We start from the raw sequence: 21,415 nt of genomic DNA on the forward strand, positions 1-21,415 counted from the left end.
TGCTTAAGCATAGAAGCTCCCAGAAAACCATCTCCAGCCCACTGCATGGATGCTCAGGCAGGCCCTGGCCTCTCCCCCTTGAGCTTGACTCTGAGAGCACAGGCCGAGTCTCTGAGGCCTCCACAGCCAGCATGGTGACTGTGGGAAGCAGCCTGTCACAAGCAAGCGGACCTCTCTCATTTCCCTCAGCAGAGGCTGAGGTGATGAGGAGCAGGTTTCAGGTTCCCAGGGTCAGCAGTGGCCTGAGGAAGTGTCTTTACCAGGGATCAGCAGTTCTGAGTGGGTGTGCAACCAGGCGGGCTACTTCTGCTCTCAGAGCCTGCTTTTGAAGCACATTAGACGAGAAATGCATATGCAGAAATTTTACACAATCCTTCACATCCCTAGTCACATAGGACCTCAGGCCAAGCCTGAGAAGCAAGGCCCCCTATTTAGCAGGAAAGAAAAATAAGGCTCAGAGAGGGCAAATGACTTGCTCAAGGTCACATCCCCAGTCAGTGGCAGAACTGCGATCCAAACTCAAGTATTCTGACTCCCAAGTTCAGCCTTCATTCTGCTACATTGGTGGATCTCAAATTTTAGTGTATATATTAATTTCCTGCAGAATTGTTAGAACTACAGATTCCAGGCCCTCACTCCCAGACACCGGTTCATTCAATCCAGAGTGTGACCCAATAATATGCAAGAATCAGTGAAGACTTTTTGAGTTCAAATGGCAGAAACCCAACTCAAATTGGCTTAAGCAAAACTGAGAATTTATTTGCTTGTGGACTGGAAAAATCCTGAGGTGTATAGGCTTCAGGCACAGCTGGATCCAGGTGCTCAATTTATCTTCAGGAATTACTTAATCTCCATACCTCAGCTCTGTTGTCCTCTCTGGTGGCTTCACTCTAAAGCAGCTTTTACTTTGATGACGTTGAGGTGGTTTCCAAGAACTCGAGGTTCCTACATCTCAACAATCCTTGTAGAAAGAGGGTGCTTTTCCCCTAATTTTTCCAGCAAAATCCCAGGGCAGACTGCCTCAGTGAGGAGGACGTATATGCCTATAGCTGAACCAATATCTATAGCCAGGGGGCCAGAGGATACGGGATTCTCTGATTGGCCAGGCCTGTGTCAAGTTGCCAATCCCTGAAGGCAAGGGTGGGATCCGCCCCACCAAACCCCATGCACTAAGTGGGAGAAGACTGGTGCTCCAAAGGAAAATCCAGGTACTGTTATCTGAAGAGGGACAGATGCTGAGGAGGCAGGAGCAAAAGAGGTTCTCTAGGCTTCTTGGCTAGAATGTTCACATGAATCGCCTGGGAACCTTGTTAAAATGCACATTCTGATTTGGGAAGTGGGGCCTGAGATTCTGCATTTCTTACAGCTCCCCTGTGAGGTTGAGGCTGTCGGTTCTCAGGCTAGCCACACTCTGAGCACCATATTGCATTTCTAAAGTCACTCAAGCCACTTTGTCACAAGGCACTCTGCAGAGAGGCCCTGGACTACATAAACCTCTTTCTTCCATCATTCTCTCCCCACCTTCACCCCATCGCCTGTTCCCAAACCCACCCAAATAATATCAGCGCCATCTGTTTGGGAACCACTCACCAACATAAAATGCTGCTGACAAATCACAGTTGAAGAAATTGTCCATTGTGCCCTCCAGTGACTTCTTTTTTTTTTTTTTTTTTGAGACAGAGTCTTGCTCTGTTGTACAGGCTGGAGTGCAGTGTCATGATCTTGGCTCACTGCAACCTCTGCCTCCCAGGTTCAAGCGATTCTCCTGCCTCAGCCTCCTGAGTAGCTGGGATTACAAGTGTGCGCCACCACACCTGGCTAATTTTTTACATTTTTGTAGAGTCAGGGTTTCACTATATTGGCCAGGCTTGTCTCAAACCCCTGACCTCAAGTGATCTGCCCACATCGGCCTCCTAAAGTGCTGGGATTACAGGCATGAGCCACCGCACCCAGCCCCCGTGACCTTCTTATGAGGAGCCACAGAACAAATTATCTTGAATTTATACTCAAAAAATACTTGTTTATGTTGACAGACAAATTGTTGTGCTTCCTGGGATCTTATGGTGATGTTGTACAAGTTTCCATTTTTATCTTGGCTACTAGGAAGCTCAGAGATAAATCTAGTACTCAATGGTAGTAGCAGTCCCATCCTGGGCTTCTAGTTCTATAATCTTTCCCTTCTATATGGTGCAGAGTAACCCTTTTTCAGACTTGCAGTGCTCTGTATATGGTTTAATATTATAAGCTCCCTCAAATCCTTTTTGGAAGTCAGTTCTTCTTTGGAATATTCTTGACTTTCCCCCAATCTTTATCTATTCAGATCCTCCCTGTTCTTCAAAACCCAACTCATTATCTTGCTGCTCAATTATTATTATAAACAGGTTGCTTTTTATACGAACTTATTAACATACACATAGGCACACACATTCATTTTACAAGAGTGGTTTGATGTTGTACATGTTTGCAGTTTGCGTTTTTCACCCAATAAGTATTTTAGCAATCTTTGCATGGCCCCTCCTATCTTTAGCACTCCCTAGTAGCTTCTTTTTCTTTCATTCTTAAAATTGTGGTAAAATACATATAACAAATTTTCTGTCCTAATCATTTGCAAATGTACACTTCAGTGGTATTCAATCCATTCAGAATGTTGTGCGACCCTCACCATCATCCATCTCTATAACTCATTTCATCTGAAACGCTACACCCATTGAACACTAACTCCTCATTCCCCCTTCCCCCAACCCTTGGCAACCACCATTCTACCTTCTGTATCTCCTAATAGCTTCTTAGTATGTGGCTTCGGAATGTAATTGTGTGTCCAGTCTCCCTTTCTCAACTCGGTCGTAGGAACTATGTCCTGATGCTTTTATTTTCTTTTTTTGTTTGTTTTTTTGTTTTTGCCCTGTCTTATGGTGCTGACAGACGCTTTTACTTCCTACTACATAAAGCGTGGCATGCCAGGCATGCAGCCATTCACTCACTGTGCATGACACTCCTACTGTGTGCCAGGAGGCACTGGGCTAAGCACTGAGGAATGCAGGCGTGAGCACCAGCCTTTCCTGTACTGCAGTGATGGGAGCATTCTCTCTCTGCATGTTTGGATACGGTAGCTCTGAGCCACAGAAGGCTGTTGAGCACAGATGGAGTCATAACTGAGATGTGCTCTAAGAGTAAAATCCACACTGAGATGTGAAGGCTTAGTACAAAAAAAAGAATGTAAAGTATCTCATTAATAATTTTTTATTTATTATATGTTAATAATTTTGATATATTGGGTAAAATAAATACATCTTGAAATTAATTCACTTGTTTCTTTTTACTTTTAAAAACCTGACTGTAAAAGAAATTTTTTTAAATGAAAAATAGGCCGGGCGCGGTGGCTCACGCCTGAAATCCCAGTTGTTTGGGAGGCTGAAGCGGACAGATGACCTGAGGTCGGGAGTTCAAGACCAGCCTGACCAACATGGTGAAACTGTGTCTCTACTAAAAAATGCAAAAATTAGCCAGGTATAGTGGCACATGCCTGTAATCCCAGCTACTCAGGAGGCTGAGACAGGAGAATCACTTGAACCTGGGAGGCAGAGGTTGTGGTGAGTGGAGATTGCACCACTGTACTCCAGCCTGTCTCAAAAAAAAAATAAATAAATACAATTTAAAAAATAGAAACTAAAAATAAATTTAAAAGGGAAATAAAAATAAATAATTTTTTAAAAAGGAAAAAATAAAATAAAATAAAATTTTAATTTTTAAAAATCAGGCTGTAGAAAACTTCAACTTATATTTGTGGCTCACATGACATTTCTGGGCCTAGTGACCATGAACATGGACATTTCTGATGCCCGGTCCACACCAGGCAGTACACATGGTTCTCTCATTTAGGGGGACAATCACATTTTACACAAATTTGACTCCTGCCAGTGTATCACTTTTAGAAAAATCACACTTTCAGCTGGGCATGGTGGCTCATATCCCAGCACTTTGGGAGGCCAAGGTAGCAGGATCACTTGAGGTCAGGAGTTCAAGACCAACCTGAGCAACATTGTGAGACCTGCCCCCTTCTCTGCCTCCTGTCTCTGCAGAAAATACATTTTAAAAGATTGACCAGACATGGTAGTTTGTAACTGTAGTCCCAGCTACTCAGGAGGCTGAAGTGGGAGGATCACTTGATCCTGGGAGGTCGAGGTTGCAGTAAGCACCACTGCACTCCACCCTGGGTGACAGAGCGAGACTGTCTCTGAGAAAAGAAATCACGCTTTATAGTGAGAAAATGGAACTCATGGGAATTCCCTATTTTAAAAAGAGCGAACTTCTCCAGTGTTGCAGTATCTAGGCTTGTGAGTCAGAGGAATTGCAAACTGTGCTTGCTTCATGCTCTGGGGCAGTGCCACGTCTGCCAGTAAACAGAAATGGTTGTGGTTAATGTTTCTGCAGTGCTTACTGCATGCTGGGCACTTTGACACTCATCAACTTGCTCAATGCTCACCACCACCCTGTGAGGTAGAACCCTCACCACCCTTTCTCAGAGGTGGCCTTGGATTGTGAATGAACACAGGTCTTCCAAGACCCCTCCCTCGGGACCCTGTGACCATCTTGAATATGTACATTGATCACGTAAGTGAAGCATACGAGGTGCTCAACACGTGTGGATTGGGAATCACAACGCTCGCAGCTGCAGATCGGTGGGTGCCCAGAGAGACAGAGTGAGCTGTCCTACCTCACACAGCGCTGCTCTTCCCAGAACATCTTTATGCTGACCAAAACATACGAAATGTGAGATCATTTTATGTCATACACGCCACACAAGATGCGTGTTTAATTTCCCAGAACTGTCATAGACATTTATCTCAAAGAGAGGTGCTGGTTTCAGTTTTAAATGCATGCAAGTACATTATAAATCTGTGATTAATTGTGATAATTTTTCAAATTAATGATCCAGCACTCCAAGAGTCTGAATGTGTTCCTTACTTTATTTCCAAAAGACAAATGAAGCAAAACTGCTCAAATCTTGAAGTGGCAAATCTTTCCCAATTCCCACCAGAAGAGGCAAATCCTTGTAAATAAAAGGAATCTTTTTTCGTTTTTAAAAGTAACTCGTCTGAGCCTAGAAATTTGGGCGTTTTTTTTCTTTGTTTTTTTCTTAAACCACAACACATGTTTATTTTAACAAGATAAATATAACTGAGTTCTAACTGCTTTAGAAGAAAATGGCAATTGTGCAGAGATGAGAAAAGCAAGCACTTCCTTATGTGGTTGTCACAGCCTGCCTTCTCAGCAAATGTGTGTGCACATTTTGAGAAAAGAAATGAAACATTTCTTCCACTTTTACAATTATGTTTTTACTCTACTCGGAGTAAATGTGTTTTGTTTAAGCATCCTTAAATTAATTGAATACAGCAGCAAAGTCTGCAAGCTCTACCTCCAAAATGTTCCCCAAACCTGTCCAATGCTTAACTCCTCTCTGCCCTCACCCTGCCCCGGGCCACCATCATCTCATACCTGAACATTTCGGCAGATTTCTCACAGGGTTCCCTCCCCTGCTCCCTACTGTCCATGCCTCACTCAGCCACCGGTGGGATTATTTAAAGTGCAAACTGAATTCCATCATTCTCCTGTCAGAAACTTTCCATCATCCTTAGAATAAAATCCAAAGTCCTCACTGGCCCTACAGGGTATGGTGGCCTCATCACCACCACCCTCTCCCCTGCCCATGAGCTTCAGCCACACTCTCCTGCTTTCAGTGCCTCCAACTTCTCTCCAAGCACGTGCCAGCCTCAGGGCCTTTGCATTTGCTGTTCCCTCTGCCTGGAACACTTTTCCCTCAGAGTGTCCCCTGACTGGCTCCTTCATGTCATTTAGACCGCAGGTTCTGTATCCCCTCCTCTGAGAGGTCTTCCCCAAATGCCCTGCCTAAAAGAGCCAGACCTGTTGTTTCCCGTAGCATCCTCTCTTACTGTCCTCACACTTTTCACTAACTCAATTTGTCCTGTTATTTGTCCTGTTATTTATTTGTTGGCCTATTTATTGTCTCTGTGTCCCATTCGGCTGCAGTTGAGTTCCTGAGGGCATGAACTTGCTTCCCTTTTTCACAGTTTAGAAAAGTGCCCAGTAAGTGTTGGCTGTGTAAATGGATGAATGAATTACCAAATAACTCAGAGAGAGACAGAGAGAAAGAGAGGAGGAAGAGGAAGAGGAAGAAAAAGAAGGAGAAGAGAGAGAGGAGGAGGAGGGAGGAGGGAGGAAGGAGAGGAGGGGGAGGAGGAAGGAAGGAAGGAAGGAAGGAAGGAAGGAAGGAAGGAAGGAAGGAAAGAAAGGAGGGAGGGAAGGAGTTATAAGCCATTTACAAAATGATACCAGGAATACAGTGCCTTGACAAACTAGATTGTTTGAGCCATGTTATGTGACCTCATCTTGTTATTTAACATAAAAATGGCAATTTATCATCTGATAACACTGTAGTTTTTCTGTAGTGTTTGCTCTGAGCCTGACACTGCACTGAGTGTTTCCCCACCATAGGTCTTATTATTGTCCCCATTTTGCCGATGAAGACCCGAGAGGTGGGTAGGGGGCAGGAAAGTGGTCAGTGAGGTGCTGCTGGGGTGGAGGGGCCAAGGATCAGCTGAGGCTTTCTGACCTGAGAGCCGGCAGTGCCCACACCTGCTCTGCCCCCCAACAGCTCGACCTGTTACATTTCTGTTATCCTCATGCCATCCTCTGAATAAACACCCATCACGCTGGTCCTTGGTACCCATGACAATGACAGCTCGTCAGCCCTGGGCCAGTGCTATGGCACGTGGACATGGGGAAGCCCAGAGGTGGCAAGGATGGAGTGGGCTCCGTGTGGGGACGATGAGCGTGCATGGAGCTGGAAGGGGAATTAATACTGGGAAGGCCAGTGGGAGCCAGTCTGGGGGCAGGGGACCTGGAATGCCAGCATCAGAAGACTTCCCCGCGTGAGGCTCTTGGTAACCGGGGCTCACCTCCCTTCTGTCTGCTGCAGGATGGGGTGCATGAAGTCCAAGTTCCTCCAGGCCGGAGGCAATATACTCTCAAAAACTGAAACCAGCGCCAACCCACACTGCCCTGTGTACGTGCCAGATCCCACATCCACCATCAAGCCGGTGAGTAGGGGAGGTCCCAGTTTCCCTGTGGGCTGCCAGATGCTGCCCCAACATTGCCTTAACAGCCTCCTGTCTTCCCAAGGCTGGGCAGGGTGAGCTTGGAGTGAAAGGGAGCTGACTGGCCACCAACAGTGACCTGACTCCACTCTCCGGGATGCAGTGCCAGCATGCATAGGGACAAAGAAGTCACCTCTCTTTTCCTGCAGCCCAGGTTTGACCCGTCAGCCTGGGCTCCACCAAACAGGTTGAGTGAGCATCTCAGGCCTCAGGCCTGGGCGGAAGCAAAAGCAGTGCTGAGAGTAATGAGTGACCAGTCATGATAGCAGCTGAAGTGACCATGTAATGGCAGTATCAGCAGCACTGCAAAAATACAGTAACAATTGTCATAGTAATAGTACCAACCATAATTACACGAGTATAAGACCAAGAGTAGCAGCAGGAACAACAGCAAGAGTTGGGCCGGGCGCGGTGGCTCAAGCCTGTAATCCCAGCACTTTGGGAGGCCGAGACGGGCGGATCACGAGGTCAGGAGATCGAGACCATCCTGGCTAACACAGTGAAACCCCGTCTCTACTAAAAAATACAAAAAAAACTAGCCGGGCGAGGTGGCAGGCGCCTGTAGTCCCAGCTACTTGGCAGGCTGAGGCAGGAGAATGGTGTAAGCCTGGGAGGCGGAGCTTGCAGTGAGCTGAGATCCAGCCACTGCACTCCAGCCTGGGCGACAGAGTGAGACTCCGTCTCAAAAAAAAAAACAAAACAGCAAGAGTTGAAAAAAGAGAAGCAGTCATGCTAGGAGAGGTATTTACCAACTTCTTTTATGTTTATACAGAGCTCACTATGAACCAAGCACTGTTCTAAGCCTTTACGGTTATTAGCACCCTAATCCTTACAATAATCCTACTGTGTGACACACAAATACATTCTTCTCAAAAATGAAACCACAGACCAGGTGCAGTGGCTCATACCTGTACTCCCAGCATTTTGGGAGGCTGAGGCGGGAGGACTGCTTGAGCTCAGGAGTTCGAGACTGCATGAGTTATGATCACACTACTGCACTCCAGCCTGGGCAATACAGGGAGACCCTGTCTCTTTAAAAAAATAAATAAATAAATAAAAAGAGAAGCTGCTTCGAACACCACAGTTTAGGTGTCATTTCCCCTATGCATGGACACTTAGATTATTTCACACATATAATGGAGCCTTTATTTAGGGACTATAAATCATTGGTGGGCCTATGATTTTTTCAAATGTAGTCAGAAAACACTGATCTGGACCAACCCCCTCACTGTGTTTTGAGGGGAAGGGTCAAGCAGCATCCCCAGTATGTCCAAGACCGAAGGCCAAGGCCACAACTCAAGAAACCTGGATCCTGGCTGGGCACGGTGGCTCTCCCAGCACTTTGGGAGACCGAGGGGGGCAGATCACCTGAGGTCAGGAGTTCGAGACCAGCCTGGCCAACATGGTGAAACCCTGTCTCTTCTAACACTACAGAAAATTAGCTGGGCATGGTGGCGTGCGCCTGTAATCCCAGCTACTTGGAGGCTGAGGCAGGAGAATGGTGTAAGCCTGGGAGGCGGAGCTTGCAGTGAGCTGAGATCCAGCCACTGCACTCCAGCCTGGGCGACAGAGTGAGACTCCGTCTCAAAAAAAAACAAAACAGCAAGAGTTGAAAAAAGAGAAGCAGTCATGCTAGGAGAGGTATTTACCAACTTCTTTTATGTTTATACAGAGCTCACTATGAACCAAGCACTGTTCTAAGCCTTTACGGTTATTAGCACCCTAATCCTTACAATAATCCTACTGTGTGACACACAAATACATTCTTCTCAAAAATGAAACCACAGACCAGGTGCAGTGGCTCATACCTGTACTCCCAGCATTTTGGGAGGCTGAGGCGGGAGGACTGCTTGAGCTCAGGAGTTCGAGACTGCATGAGTTATGATCACACTACTGCACTCCAGCCTGGGCAATACAGGGAGACCCTGTCTCTTTAAAAAAATAAATAAATAAATAAAAAGAGAAGCTGCTTCGAACACCACAGTTTAGGTGTCATTTCCCCTATGCATGGACACTTAGATTATTTCACACATATAATGGAGCCTTTATTTAGGGACTATAAATCATTGGTGGGCCTATGATTTTTTCAAATGTAGTCAGAAAACACTGATCTGGACCAACCCCCTCACTGTGTTTTGAGGGGAAGGGTCAAGCAGCATCCCCAGTATGTCCAAGACCGAAGGCCAAGGCCACAACTCAAGAAACCTGGATCCTGGCTGGGCACGGTGGCTCTCCCAGCACTTTGGGAGACCGAGGGGGGCAGATCACCTGAGGTCAGGAGTTCGAGACCAGCCTGGCCAACATGGTGAAACCCTGTCTCTTCTAACACTACAGAAAATTAGCTGGGCATGGTGGCGTGCGCCTGTAATCCCAGCTACTTGGGAGGCTGAGGCAGGAGAATCACTTGAACCTGGGAGGTAGAGGTTTCAGTGAGCTGAGATCACTCCACTGCACTCCAGCCTGGGTGACAGAGTGAGACTCCATCTCAAACAACAACAACAAAAACAAAAAACAAAAACCTGGATCATTTTGTTTGCTAGCTCTGCCGCTAATGTGCTGTGTGGTGCCAGGCGTGTCCCCTGCCCTATGTGGGCCTCCTCCCATGACATACAGGGCTAGGGTAAGATGGTCTTGGGTATCCTTCCCAAGACAGACCTTTCGTGGGTCCCCACACATTGGTCAGATTCATTCCCTTCTCCCATTTCTTCCCCACAGGGGCCTAATAGCAACAACAGGAACACACCAGGAATCGGGGAGGGTAAGTATCTCCGAGCAGATGCAGTGGAATCATGTGTCCTGCAGAAGATTCCACTAGGCTCACTCAGCTTGAGGCAAAAATCCCAAACAGTCAAACCCCCGTCGAGAATCCCCGAAATTTCCTCTGAAGTACTTTGCACAGGCTATTGTGTTTCTAGAACGCTGTTTAGTAACATGAACAAAACATATGTAGCTTTAAACTTGAGAATCACACCCAGCATGGTGAGATGCCTACTTATACTAGGAGCCACATATTGATGGGTGCGGAGCTGTGCCAGGTGCCAGGCGAGGGTCACCCAGGCCTGTGGATGCACTTAGACAAAACCTCACCCTCCGTGTGTCTCCCTTCCCAACAGGCTCTGAGGACATCATCGTGGTTGCCCTGTATGATTATGAGGCCATTCACCATGAAGACCTCAGCTTCCAGAAGGGGGACCAGATGGTCGTCCTAGAGGAGTGAGTCCCCATCCCACTCCCCCTAAGACAGACCTGCCTCCTCTACTCAACTATGTGCTCTTCTGTGCTTCCATAAAGAACCTGATAGATGGGCTATCTTATCCTGGGTACAAATGTCTAAAGAGAAGCTAATCACAATAGTGGAGGAAGGGTTTGCTGTCAACCTGGATGAAGGGGATTGTGCACTTACTAAGAGTGCACATCCAGCCTGGGATGAACAGGTGAAGCTTTCTCAGGGAAGCCTTCCTGGGGCTCCTGTGATTAAGCCACCGGTTTTTACCTGTGGACCAGGCCCCATCAAGGTGACCTTGCATTCGGAAATCCTTGGATCTCTGAGTTTGCCACCTCTGATCTCCTACAGCCTTTACCATCGTGGGTATAGTGTCCAGTATGTGCTGAATCCCGAGAACGGGAGAGGTCATGCCTGGTTGGGCCCCCAAGCCCACTCTCCCCTATTATCAGCCCCAGCTGAACCATTCTGAGTCTCCATGGGCACAGGACCCTGCCATGGGTATAGCCAATAAGACCAAAGTTACAAGTCCAGGGAAGAGGAGTGGAGCCAGATACCCAGGGCTCTGGGCTGTGGACAGGGTGATTCCAGACCCTCAGATGCACAGCAGGAACTGTCGTAAGGATCCCTACCCTAATCATGGGCACATGCTGGGGGGCTGACATAGTCACAGCCCTGTCCCTTACCCTACTGGCTTTCTGGAGGCAGGGGATTTTCTAGGTCAGTGCTGGGGAGCTTGAGGAGACTGGAGAATGATCCTTCTGCCCCTAACACCTTTACTCCCTCCTGTCCCTCAGATCCGGGGAGTGGTGGAAGGCTCGATCCCTGGCCACCCGGAAGGAGGGCTACATCCCAAGCAATTATGTCGCCCGCGTTGACTCTCTGGAGACAGAGGAGTAAGTATCCTATTTCCTACCTTCCAGAAAGAGTCAAGCAAAGTCAGCCTTGTTTGCAACTCAGGACCTCTGCACACACTGTACCACTGCCTGGCACATACTCTTCCCAGGGCTCTGGGCTTGACTGGCTCCTTCTCTTCCTTCAGGTTTCATCCTTCCAGTCAGGGAAGAGAGGCTAAAGTGGGTCCCCGCTGTGACTCTGTCTTGTGGAAACCTGTTTTATTCCCTTCTGAACATGTTTTACTGCAAAACGACCTTGTTTCTTTGGTTGGTTACACGAGCATTCCCTGCCTGCCCTGCAAGGAAGAGAGCTGGTGAGAGCAAGGACTTTGTCTGCTGCTTCATCCTCAGCACAGGCTGGCATGCAGTCAGTGCTCAGTAAATATTGTTGAATGAAGCATATGGTCTTGCCAAGAAGGGTCTCTGGAGAGGTGAGACAGCTCACACCTGGCCAGTCATCCCTCATTTGTTGTTTTGTTTTGTTTTGTTTTGAGACGACAGGGTCTCACTCTGTTGCCCAGGCTGGAATGCAGTAGCACCATCACAGCTCACGGCAACCTCAGCCTCCCCAGGCTCAGGTGATCCTCCCACCTCAGCCTCCCCAGTAGCTGGGACTACAAGTGTGCATCACCATGCCCAGCTAATTTTTTAGTCTCCCTATATTGCCCAGGCTGGTCTCAAACTCCCTGGCTCAAGCGATCCTCTCGCCTCAGCCTCCCAAAATGCTGGGATCATAGGCCTGAACCACCGCACCTGGCCCATCCCTCATTTGATTCATTCGACAAACACATGCCCATGACTCTTCAAGCCCAGTACCAGGCTAAGGGCTGTGGAAACAAATAAGATATCTCCCTACCCTCAAGGAGCTCCCCGTAACCCATCGTTCTTGGCTGTGGGTTCTTCTTGTGTCTAGCTTGACTCTAAAAATATACTTCAATCATCCATCCATCCACCCATCCATCCATCCATTCATCCATCCATCCATCATCCAACAGATACCTGTTGATTCCCTATTCCAGGGATACAAGATGACTCAGATGGGGCTCCCCGGTGGAGATGTTATCTGTATGGTGGATGAGGTTGATGAGTAAAAAGATGACTACACTGAGGGGTGGCAGTGCATCCCATTAAAAACCAGCCAATCAGAAGTTGACAAATGACAGTCCCCATTGTTTTGTCTCTTCTGCCTCCTCTTTCTAGCTAGATGGTACTATGGGTTTGGGATGCTTGCCTGTTAAAAATGAAAACGTTTGGGCTTTTCCCATTATAAAGCTGCCGCCTTCTGGTTGGGCATCGTGGCTCACACCTGAAATCCCAGCACTTTGGGAGGCCAAGGCATGCAGATCACCTGAGGTCAGGAGTTTGAGACCAGCCTGACCAACATGGTGTAACCCCATCTCTACTAAAAATACAAAAAAAGTAGCTGGGTGTGGTGGTGCACACCTGTAGTCCCAGCTACTCAGGAGGCTGAGGCAGAAGAATCACTTGAACCCGGGAGGTGGAGGTTGCAGTGAGCTGAAATATCACACCACTGCACTCCAGCCTGGGGTACAAGAGCGATATTCTGTCAAAAGAAAAAAAAATAATAATAATGCCACCCCTTCTTAGTGATCATGGAACTGGGGGCTCTGAGCTGCTTCTCTCTCCTTCTTCCAGGCTTTGCCCTGGGTCATCCCATTCTCTGTTTCTCCACTCCAGGGTCTGAACACTTACAGAATGCCTGGGTCACCTCATGTGGTCCTTGCAGCAACCTTGGAGGAGGCATGGCTGGTATTATTTCTCAAAGGCGACATAATTGCTAAGTGGAAAATGTAGAGTGTAGACAACATGAATGGGAGGTTATCATTTGCAAACAAAGGCAAAATAACCTAGGTGGGGGTTTCTCAGACATGAGCAGCATCAGCATCGCCCGGATTGCTGGCTAACAAGTGCTTTCCCGCGCCCCACTGTCAGATTCCGAATGTGCATTTCTAACAGGTTCTTGGGTGAGGTAGCTGCTGCTGCTGCTGCTCCCAGGACCCAGCTTGGGAACCACTGATCTAAATACACATATCTGGCCAGGCGTGGTGGCTCACACCTGTAATCCCAGCACTTTGGGAGGCTGAGGCAGGCAGATCACTTGAGGTCAGGAGTTCGAGAACAGCCTGGCCAACATGGTGAAACCCTGCCTCTACTAAAAGTACAAAAATTAGCCAGGTGTGATGGCGGGCGCCTGTAATCCCAGCTACTTGGAGGCTGAGGCACGAGATTCGCTTGATCTGGGAGGCAGAGGTTGCAGTGAGCTGAGATCATGCCAATGCACTCCAGCCTGGACGATACAGCAAGACTCTATCTCAAAAAATAGTAATAAAAATTAAAAATGAATATGCATATCTGTCTTCAGGGCACTCAGGGGTCCTTATGTCTGAATCAAGAAACTGCTAACAGAGGTTGCCTCTGGGGAGCACAACTGGGACCTTGGGAATCAGGGCAGGATGGAATCTTAGTTTCTCTCATTCCCCCTTGAAATAGGCAATACTTTCAAATGTTTCAAAATGCAAATGTGGGGAAGCATGCAGAAGAGAGAGTGAAAAGTCTTCTTCCACCCTGTCCCCAACCAGCCACTTCCCCTCCCCAGAAGCAACCAATTTCTCGAGTCCTCCCAGATGCTTCTTCCTTATATAAGAACAGACATCTCCTCCCACTTGTCTCACACAAGTGGTAGATACCACACACACTGTTCCATACCTCTCGTTCAGACCTTCCATGCAGCACCTCGTTCCTTTTTTTTTTAGACGGAGTTTCACTCTGTCGCCCAGGCTGGAGTGCAACGGTGCGATCTCGGCTCACTGCAACCTCCGTCTACCGGGTTCAAGCAATTCTCCTGCCTTAGCCTCCCAAGTAGCTGGGATTACAGGCATGCACCACCATGCCTGGCTAATTTTGTATTTTTAATAGAGACAGGGTTTCTGCATGTTGGTCAGGCTGGTCTCGAACTCCAGACCTCAGGTGATCCGCCTGCCTCGGCCTCCCAAAGTGCTGGGATTATAGGCGTGAGTCACTGCTCCCGGACACTTCCTTCCTTTTTATACCACAGGGGGTCTGTCCCGTAGATGTCCATTTAACCTCTGCCCCATACAGTGGTCTCTTAAGTTGTTTCCAGTCATGTACTGCAGCGAATCTCCTGGTGTATATGTCATTTCTCCCTTGTGCAAGATACATGGGATAACTTCCTAGGAGCAGAATTGTCAGGGAGACAGTTCTTACTTCTACATTGTTGAATATTTTACCATGGCACAAGTCACTTTACAACATGAAAGCAAACAAGGTAGATGGGCAACATAGCATGGTGATTAAGATCTTGAGTTCTGGAGTTAGACTGCCTAGCTTCAAATCCTGCCTCTACAACTTCCCAGCTGTGTGACTCTAGGCAAATTACTTGCCCTCTCTGTTCCTCAATTTCATCACCCATAAAATGGGGCCGGGAGCAGTGGCTCACGCCTGTAATCCCATTACTTTGGGAGGCCGAGGTGGGTGGATCACCTGAGGTCAGGAGTTTGAGACCAGCCTGGCCAACATGGTGAAACCCCGTCTCTACTAAAATTACAAAAAGTAGCTGGGTGTAGTGGTGCATGCCTGTAATCCCAGCTACTTGGGAGGCTGAGGCAAAAGAATCGCTTGAATCTGAGACGCAGAGGTTGCAGTGAGCCGAGATCATACCACCACACTCCAGCCTGGGTGACAGAGCAAGATTCGGTCTCCAAAAAAAAAAAAAAAAAAGGAAATGATACAGGTGATAACTCCATAGAGCTGTTGGGTAGACAGCAAGATAGATGTTAACTTTCTCCCCAGTTGTTAACAGAGGAACCAAAGGCCCAAAGAGGAAGGCAACTTGCTCAAAGTCAGACTGCAGGTTTGTGGCAGGGCCAAGGTGGGCTGAGGTCAGGTCTGCGGCTTTTTTCCAACTGCTCCTCACCCTAGTGAACATGAGAATGGATTCAGCTGCTGCTGCTTGAACTTTTCCACCCAAGTATCTCCAATACTCAGGAAGAATGAAAAAAAGATCCCAGGATATGATCCTAAGCATTAAATTCTTTCCAATCTCAAGTTGTAGCTTAGAAGTTCATGCCAACTTTACATTCAACTCTGTATATGCAGAGGAGGATTGGTTGTAAAGCTAACAAAACTCAGGCCCTTCACAGGCTTCCAAGGTCCCAAGAAGCCTGCAGCCTTGTGAAATCTGCAAAAGTAAGACTTTGACCACAGTTGGTTAAGACTGCTGTCTGTTTCCACTCTGTCTTCCTGTCCCTCACAGCAAACGGCACCGGAATGACCTGTCAGCTTTTTGCACTTGTAATGCTGTATTATTTTTCTTAAAGGAAGCTCCCCCACTCCAAATTGCATAGGTTTCAGTCTCAGCAAACAGAATTCACCTTGGTAAAATGTCTATTTTGATATCAAAAGAGTGGCTCCTTTCCCCTCTCTCCCCAAAAAAATCCTTGAGTAAAACTGATGCTGCAGGAAGCCAGACCCTCTGTCTCCTGACATCCCCCTGGGACTTGCATGGCCACAGGCACCCTGTGTAGGCAGGACAGGACTGCACAACCCCAAGTTCACATTTGTCCCCTCCCTTTTCCATCAGGTGGTTCTTCAAGGGCATCAGCCGGAAGGACGCAGAACGCCAACTCCTGGCTCCTGGCAACATGCTGGGCTCCTTCATGATCCGGGATAGCGAGACCACTAAAGGTGACACCAGCCCGCCCCACACTGTCCTCCCTGCAGAGGTGTCCCAGGTGGGACTGGCCACCACCCTTCCCTTGGAAAATGCCTTAGCAAAGGCTGAAAAATCTAACCAGGTGCTGTGGCTGCCAGGTTTCTCCTGCTCTTGACCACCTGAGCCAGGGAGGGTTGAGGCTCTGTGCCTGGCTTGGCCCTTCTAATTCCCCATAGCTGCCAGTTTAGGTCAGTGGCACTACTGCCATGTGGCTTAGGCCCTGAAAACAAAGAAACATCCAGCTGAAGCTTGATCTTCACTAACTTGGTTTTTCATTTGTTTTGGTTTTTGTTTTGTTTGTTTTTTGAGACAGAGTCTTGCTCTGTTGCCAGGCCAGAGTGCAGTGACGCGATCTCGGCTCACTGCAACCTCCGCCTCCCGGGTTTGAGCGATTCTCCTGCCTCAGCCTCCCAAGTAGCTGGGATTATAAGCACTTGCCACCATGCCCAGTTAATTTTTGTATTTTTAGTAGAGATGGGGTTTCACCATGTTGGCCAGGATGGTCTCGATCTCCTGACCTTGTGATCCACCCCTCTCGCCCTCCCAAAGTGCTGGGATTACAGGTGTGAGCCACTGCGCCCAGCCTGTTTTGTTCTGTTTGAGACAGAGTCTCACTCAGTTGCCCAGGCTGGGATGCAGTGGCACAATCTCACCTCACTGCAACTTCTGCCTCCTGGGCTCAAATGATGTCCCATCTCAGTCTCCCGAGTAGCTGGGACTTCAGGTAGGTGCCACCACGCTGGCTAATCTTTTCTTTCTGTCTTTCTATCTGTCTGTCTGTCTTTCTTTTTAGTAGACATAGGGTTTTGCCATGTTGCCTAGGCTGGTCTCAAACTTCTGGACTCAAGCAATCTCCCTACCTCAGCCTTCCAAAGTATCAGGATTACAAAGTATCAGGATTGTTTTTTGCTTTGTTTTTTTAAAAATACCCATAACAGACCAAGTAGGGGAGGCCAAGGCAGGAGGATTACTTAAGCCCAAAAGTTTGAGACCAGCCTGGGCAACATAATGAGACCCCATCTCTACGAAAAATTTGAAAAATTAGCCAAGCGTGGTGGCGTACGTCTGTACTCCTCAGTACTTGCAAGGGTGAGCTCAGATGATCTCTCAAGTCCAGGAGTTCAAGGCTGCAGTGAGCCATAATGGAGCCGCTGGACTCCAGCCTGGGCAACACAGCAAGACCCCATCTCTAAAAAAATAAAATAAAATACCTATTACAATATATCTTATCCACAAGCCTCTTTCCTCCTTTCCTTCCTCTGTAAGGAAATGAGGTAGGATGAGGTCACCAGAAGAGAATCAAGCCAGCCTTCTCTGGGACTCTGCTGAAAATGCTCCTTGGAAGCTTTTGGAAGTTTTAATGTCAGGTGACCAGCTTCCTGAAATTTCTGTGCTGCAAGGGTGGATTCATGCTGGCTGGGTGCATGGATGGCAAGAACAGGCCTGGAAAACATTGCGTAGCTCAAACTGGTATCAATTGAGGCTCACTGCCTCAAAGGAATGAACATCAGTAGGATTCTTGTGATTTCAGATTCCATGCGCTAAGTCCACCTTTACTATTTAGGTTCACAATTGCTTGACTCAAATAAGCCAAGTACATTGTATAAAATGTGACCTCACGGTACCCTGAAGCAAACAGATATGGGGACATTGATTAAAGGCATGTTCCTCGTGTGGCCCTCTACTTGACCCTCAGCTATCTGAACTGGCGACGCTTTCATGTGGCTAGGATAATGCTACTCACAGTCAGTGTGGCAGCTCAGTAAATGCTGGGGCTTTGCCTCCTCCCACCCAGCGAGCCCTGTTCAAGCCCCCAGGGGGAAAAAAAAGGAGACAAAAAGACAAAGCCGTGCACAGCCCAGCGCTTCTCCTCTCTAGCTGTGCCCAGGACAGCTTTTGGCTTGGGCTGGTCCATTCTGCAGACAAGGGCAAAGAAATCAAAGAAACCATCACAGATCTGTGGGGCAGGAAAATGAGCCTGGTCCAGCTTTCACAGCCCTCTGAGATGGGGCATGGTGGGAAGTGCAGCCGATGTAATAACAGTTGCAGCATGAGGCCCCTGAATCCCACCCTGCTGCTTCCTGGATCCTGCCACGCCCCATCCAGCCGCAACCAAGCCAGTCTCACCCACAACTGGGACAGAGTGGCTAAGAGCGGCTCTGGAGCCAGCTGCCTGGATTTGAATCCCAGCTGTGCCACTTACTAGCTGTGTGACTGTGGGTGAGTTACTTCACCTCTCTGGGCTTCAGTTTCCTCAATCTATAAATGAGGATGATGATATTATAAAACCCCTACCCCAGGAAGTTATTCATTTATTAAATAAATAATATAATTTATATAGTTATAATTCATTATAATGAATATTATTCTTATTCATTCATTGTTTATTTATGCCAAGTGCTTTGAACTTGCCTGGCATGTATGGTAAGCTACTATTCATTCAACAGTATAAACTGGCCAGGTGAGGTGGCTCAAGCCTGTAATCCCAGCACTTTTGGAGGCTGTGGTGGGTGGATCACCTGAGCTCAGGAGCTGGCAACCAGCCTGGCCAATATGGCGAAACCCCATCTCTACTAAAAATACAAAAATTAGCTGGGCGCAGTGGCACATGCTTGTAATCCCAGCTACTCAGAAGGCTGAGGTAGGAGAATCACTTGAACCTGGGAAGCAGAAGTTGCAGTGAGCCAAGATTGCACCACTGCACTCCAGCCTAGGTGACAGAGTGAGACTCCAACTCAAAAAAAAAAAAAAAAAGTTTAAACTTCCCCAAATCCTATGGCATTGTGCTATTATCATGGTAGAGAAAACTGAGATATAAGGACTAATAACTTGCCCAAGGGCATTCAGCTCATAAATGGCAAAATGGTGGTCATGAGCTGAAAGACTTATGTGTTTCTGGTCTATGTGATAATATAGGGTGGTGCAAAAGTAATTTCAGTTTTTTCCACTACTTTCGATGGCAAAAACTGCAATTACTTTTGCACTAGCTTAATATGTATGTTAGGTTCCCATTGCTGCTGTAACAAATTAATACAAACTTACTGGCTTAAAACAACACCCGTCTATTCTCTAACAGTTCTGGGGATCAGTAGTCTGACCTCACTGGGCTCAAAATGTCAGCAGGGCTGGTTCCTTCTGGGGGCTTCAGGGGAGAACTCATTTTCTTGCCTTTTTTAGCTTCCAGAGACTACAGCATTCCTTGGCTTATGGCCCCTTCCTGACATCTGTCCAAGCTCTTGTTTCCATCTTCACCTCTTCCACTTTGACCTTCCTACCTCCCTCTAACAAGGACCCAAGTGATTACACTGGGGCTACCTGGATCATCTGGAATAATCCCCCCATCTCCAGATCCAGATCCTTAACTTAATCACATATCTAAAGTCCCTTTTACCATGTAAGGTAACATATTCTCAGGTTCCAGGGTTTAGGGCATGAGCATCTTGAGGGACCATTATTGAGCCTACCACAGCATGTTCACATTTCAATAACTGAACTGGATTTCTGGATTTTTTCCAGAAAAGTCATAGCCTGAGTTCTTATGAAAAAGTAAAAAATACAGTATGGTTTCTTGACTTTTTGTAGGGTAGATGATAGAAAGATGGATCAATAGATCAGAAATAATGAAGATGATGATGATGATAGCCAACATTTGCAGAGTGTTCAGTTTCCAAGTAGTTTACAGGGGTTACTTCTTTTAGCCATCAGGCAATAGGATCAGGTAGGGAGGCATGAAAATGATTCCCATTTTACAGATGAGGAAAATGAGGCATAGAGAAGTGACATAGTCACGTGGCCAAGGTTTCACGGGCAGGGGTGTGGTAGAGCCTGGATGAGAGCCCAGGATGCCTGACCCCCACAGCCCACTCAGACCCTCGTGCACGTCTGCCGAGGTGCCAGCGGTAGCCTTATGGGGTGTGAGAGTGCTAACGCAAGGTGACAGGCCTCCAAGATGCCATTCTGAGGGGTTTCTCTTTGGTCAATTCAGGAAGCTACTCTTTGTCCGTGCGAGACTACGACCCTCAGCAGGGAGATACTGTGAAACATTACAAAATCCGGACCCTGGACAATGGTGGCTTCTACATATCCCCCCGAAGCACCTTCAGCACCCTGCAGGAGCTGGTGGACCACTACAAGAGTGAGTCCCACCCTGGGAGCGGGGGGGCGGCGGCATCCCCACCACGATGGGCCTGGAGACTCCTAGTCATGGATGCACTGCAGCCCCTGAGACCTGCTGTGTTCTTCCTGGCCATCCCCAGACAGATGCTTTGGGTGCTTCTGAAGGCTTAGGACTGTTGAGCAGGAGGGTGGGGTGGCCAGGATGTAGAGGTGGCACCCCGTCACACTCTGCTTGCTTGGGAATGTCTCTGATGGTGGCAACCAGGTGGAACACTGGACAGATCCAGTGGACCAGGCAGGGCGGCCTCCGAGGAGCAACCTCTGGCTGGCTGGCTCGGTGCTTGTTGCTCTCAATTGACCAGGGACTCTGTTCCAGAGGGGAGCGATGGGCTCTGCCAGAAACTGTCGGTGCCCTGCATGTCTTCCAAGCCCCAGAAGCCTTGGGAGAAAGATGCCTGGGAGATCCCTCGGGAATCCCTCAAGCTGGAGAAGAAACTTGGAGCTGGGCAGTTTGGGGAAGTCTGGATGGGTAAGGACCCAGGGCCAGAGCCCACAGGGCCAGAGGGTGGAGGGGAGAGGGAGGTCACTTGCTTCTAGGAGCACCTTATGGCAAAGTGGGAATGCTACCCAAGGCAGAAGTGGAGATTTGAATAATAGCCATAAAGAAGCAGTTCTCTGATAGCAAACCAAATTGTCTTGCTGTGCAAACACTGATTTGCCTTTGAGACCAGTCCTGTAGGGGTCAGAAACTTCCTTCTGGGAAGCAGGTGTGACAGATGAGGAATCCCTCCCTCATACAGAGTGGGGACTGCCTAATAGTTTAGGAATGAGATAACCAGAGACCTTTTCAGATAATGAAAATTAAGAATGGGGAAATGCAGCTTGGAGATTTCCAGGCAACTGATGAATAGGTTATTCTGAGCATCTACTGTGTGCTCAGCACTGTTAGGGTCTTGTGGGAAAATCAGAAAAGCACATCTCACAACTGCTGATTTTCCCCAAGAACTTAAAAACAACATTGCCTGCTTTGCAGGGGTGTGGGGTAGATGCAGTGCCCAGCCCAGTGTGGGGACCCTGCTGTGTTAATACTCCACTACGTTCCAAATGGGAGCGAAGACAACTTACAGGGATGCAAACAACTCAGCCAGATAAAATAAGTTTAAAATCCATGTATTTTGACTGCATTTATTGAGATTCTGCTGCATGCAAGGCCGGGCACGGTGGCTCACACCTGTAATCCCAGCACTTTGGG

The 21,415-nt window shown here is 47.8% G+C and overlaps 1 protein-coding gene across 2 annotated transcripts in view; it reads left to right on the forward strand.

Moving 5' to 3' along the window:
• Positions 1-21,415, forward strand: part of HCK (HCK proto-oncogene, Src family tyrosine kinase) — a 50,679-nt gene that overhangs the window by 12,204 nt on the left and 17,060 nt on the right. The window contains exons 1-8 of one of the 2 annotated variants that reach the window (XM_033186073.1): positions 4,587-4,611; positions 6,998-7,118; positions 9,891-9,933; positions 10,289-10,388; positions 11,196-11,294; positions 15,916-16,019; positions 20,033-20,182; positions 20,540-20,692. In XM_033186073.1, the coding sequence (XP_033041964.1) occupies positions 6,999-7,118; positions 9,891-9,933; positions 10,289-10,388; positions 11,196-11,294; positions 15,916-16,019; positions 20,033-20,182; positions 20,540-20,692 (769 nt within the window). In that variant the 5' untranslated portion in view covers positions 4,587-4,611; position 6,998. Of the gene's footprint in view, positions 1-4,586; positions 4,612-6,997; positions 7,119-9,890; positions 9,934-10,288; positions 10,389-11,195; positions 11,295-15,915; positions 16,020-20,032; positions 20,183-20,539; positions 20,693-21,415 lie in introns of those variants that run through there. The other variant, XM_033186072.1, reaches the window with a different exon arrangement.

Source organism: Trachypithecus francoisi, unplaced genomic scaffold (assembly GCF_009764315.1).
Source record: "Trachypithecus francoisi isolate TF-2019V2 unplaced genomic scaffold, Tfra_2.0 Lachesis_group21, whole genome shotgun sequence".
Classification (NCBI taxonomy): Eukaryota; Metazoa; Chordata; class Mammalia; order Primates; family Cercopithecidae; genus Trachypithecus; species Trachypithecus francoisi.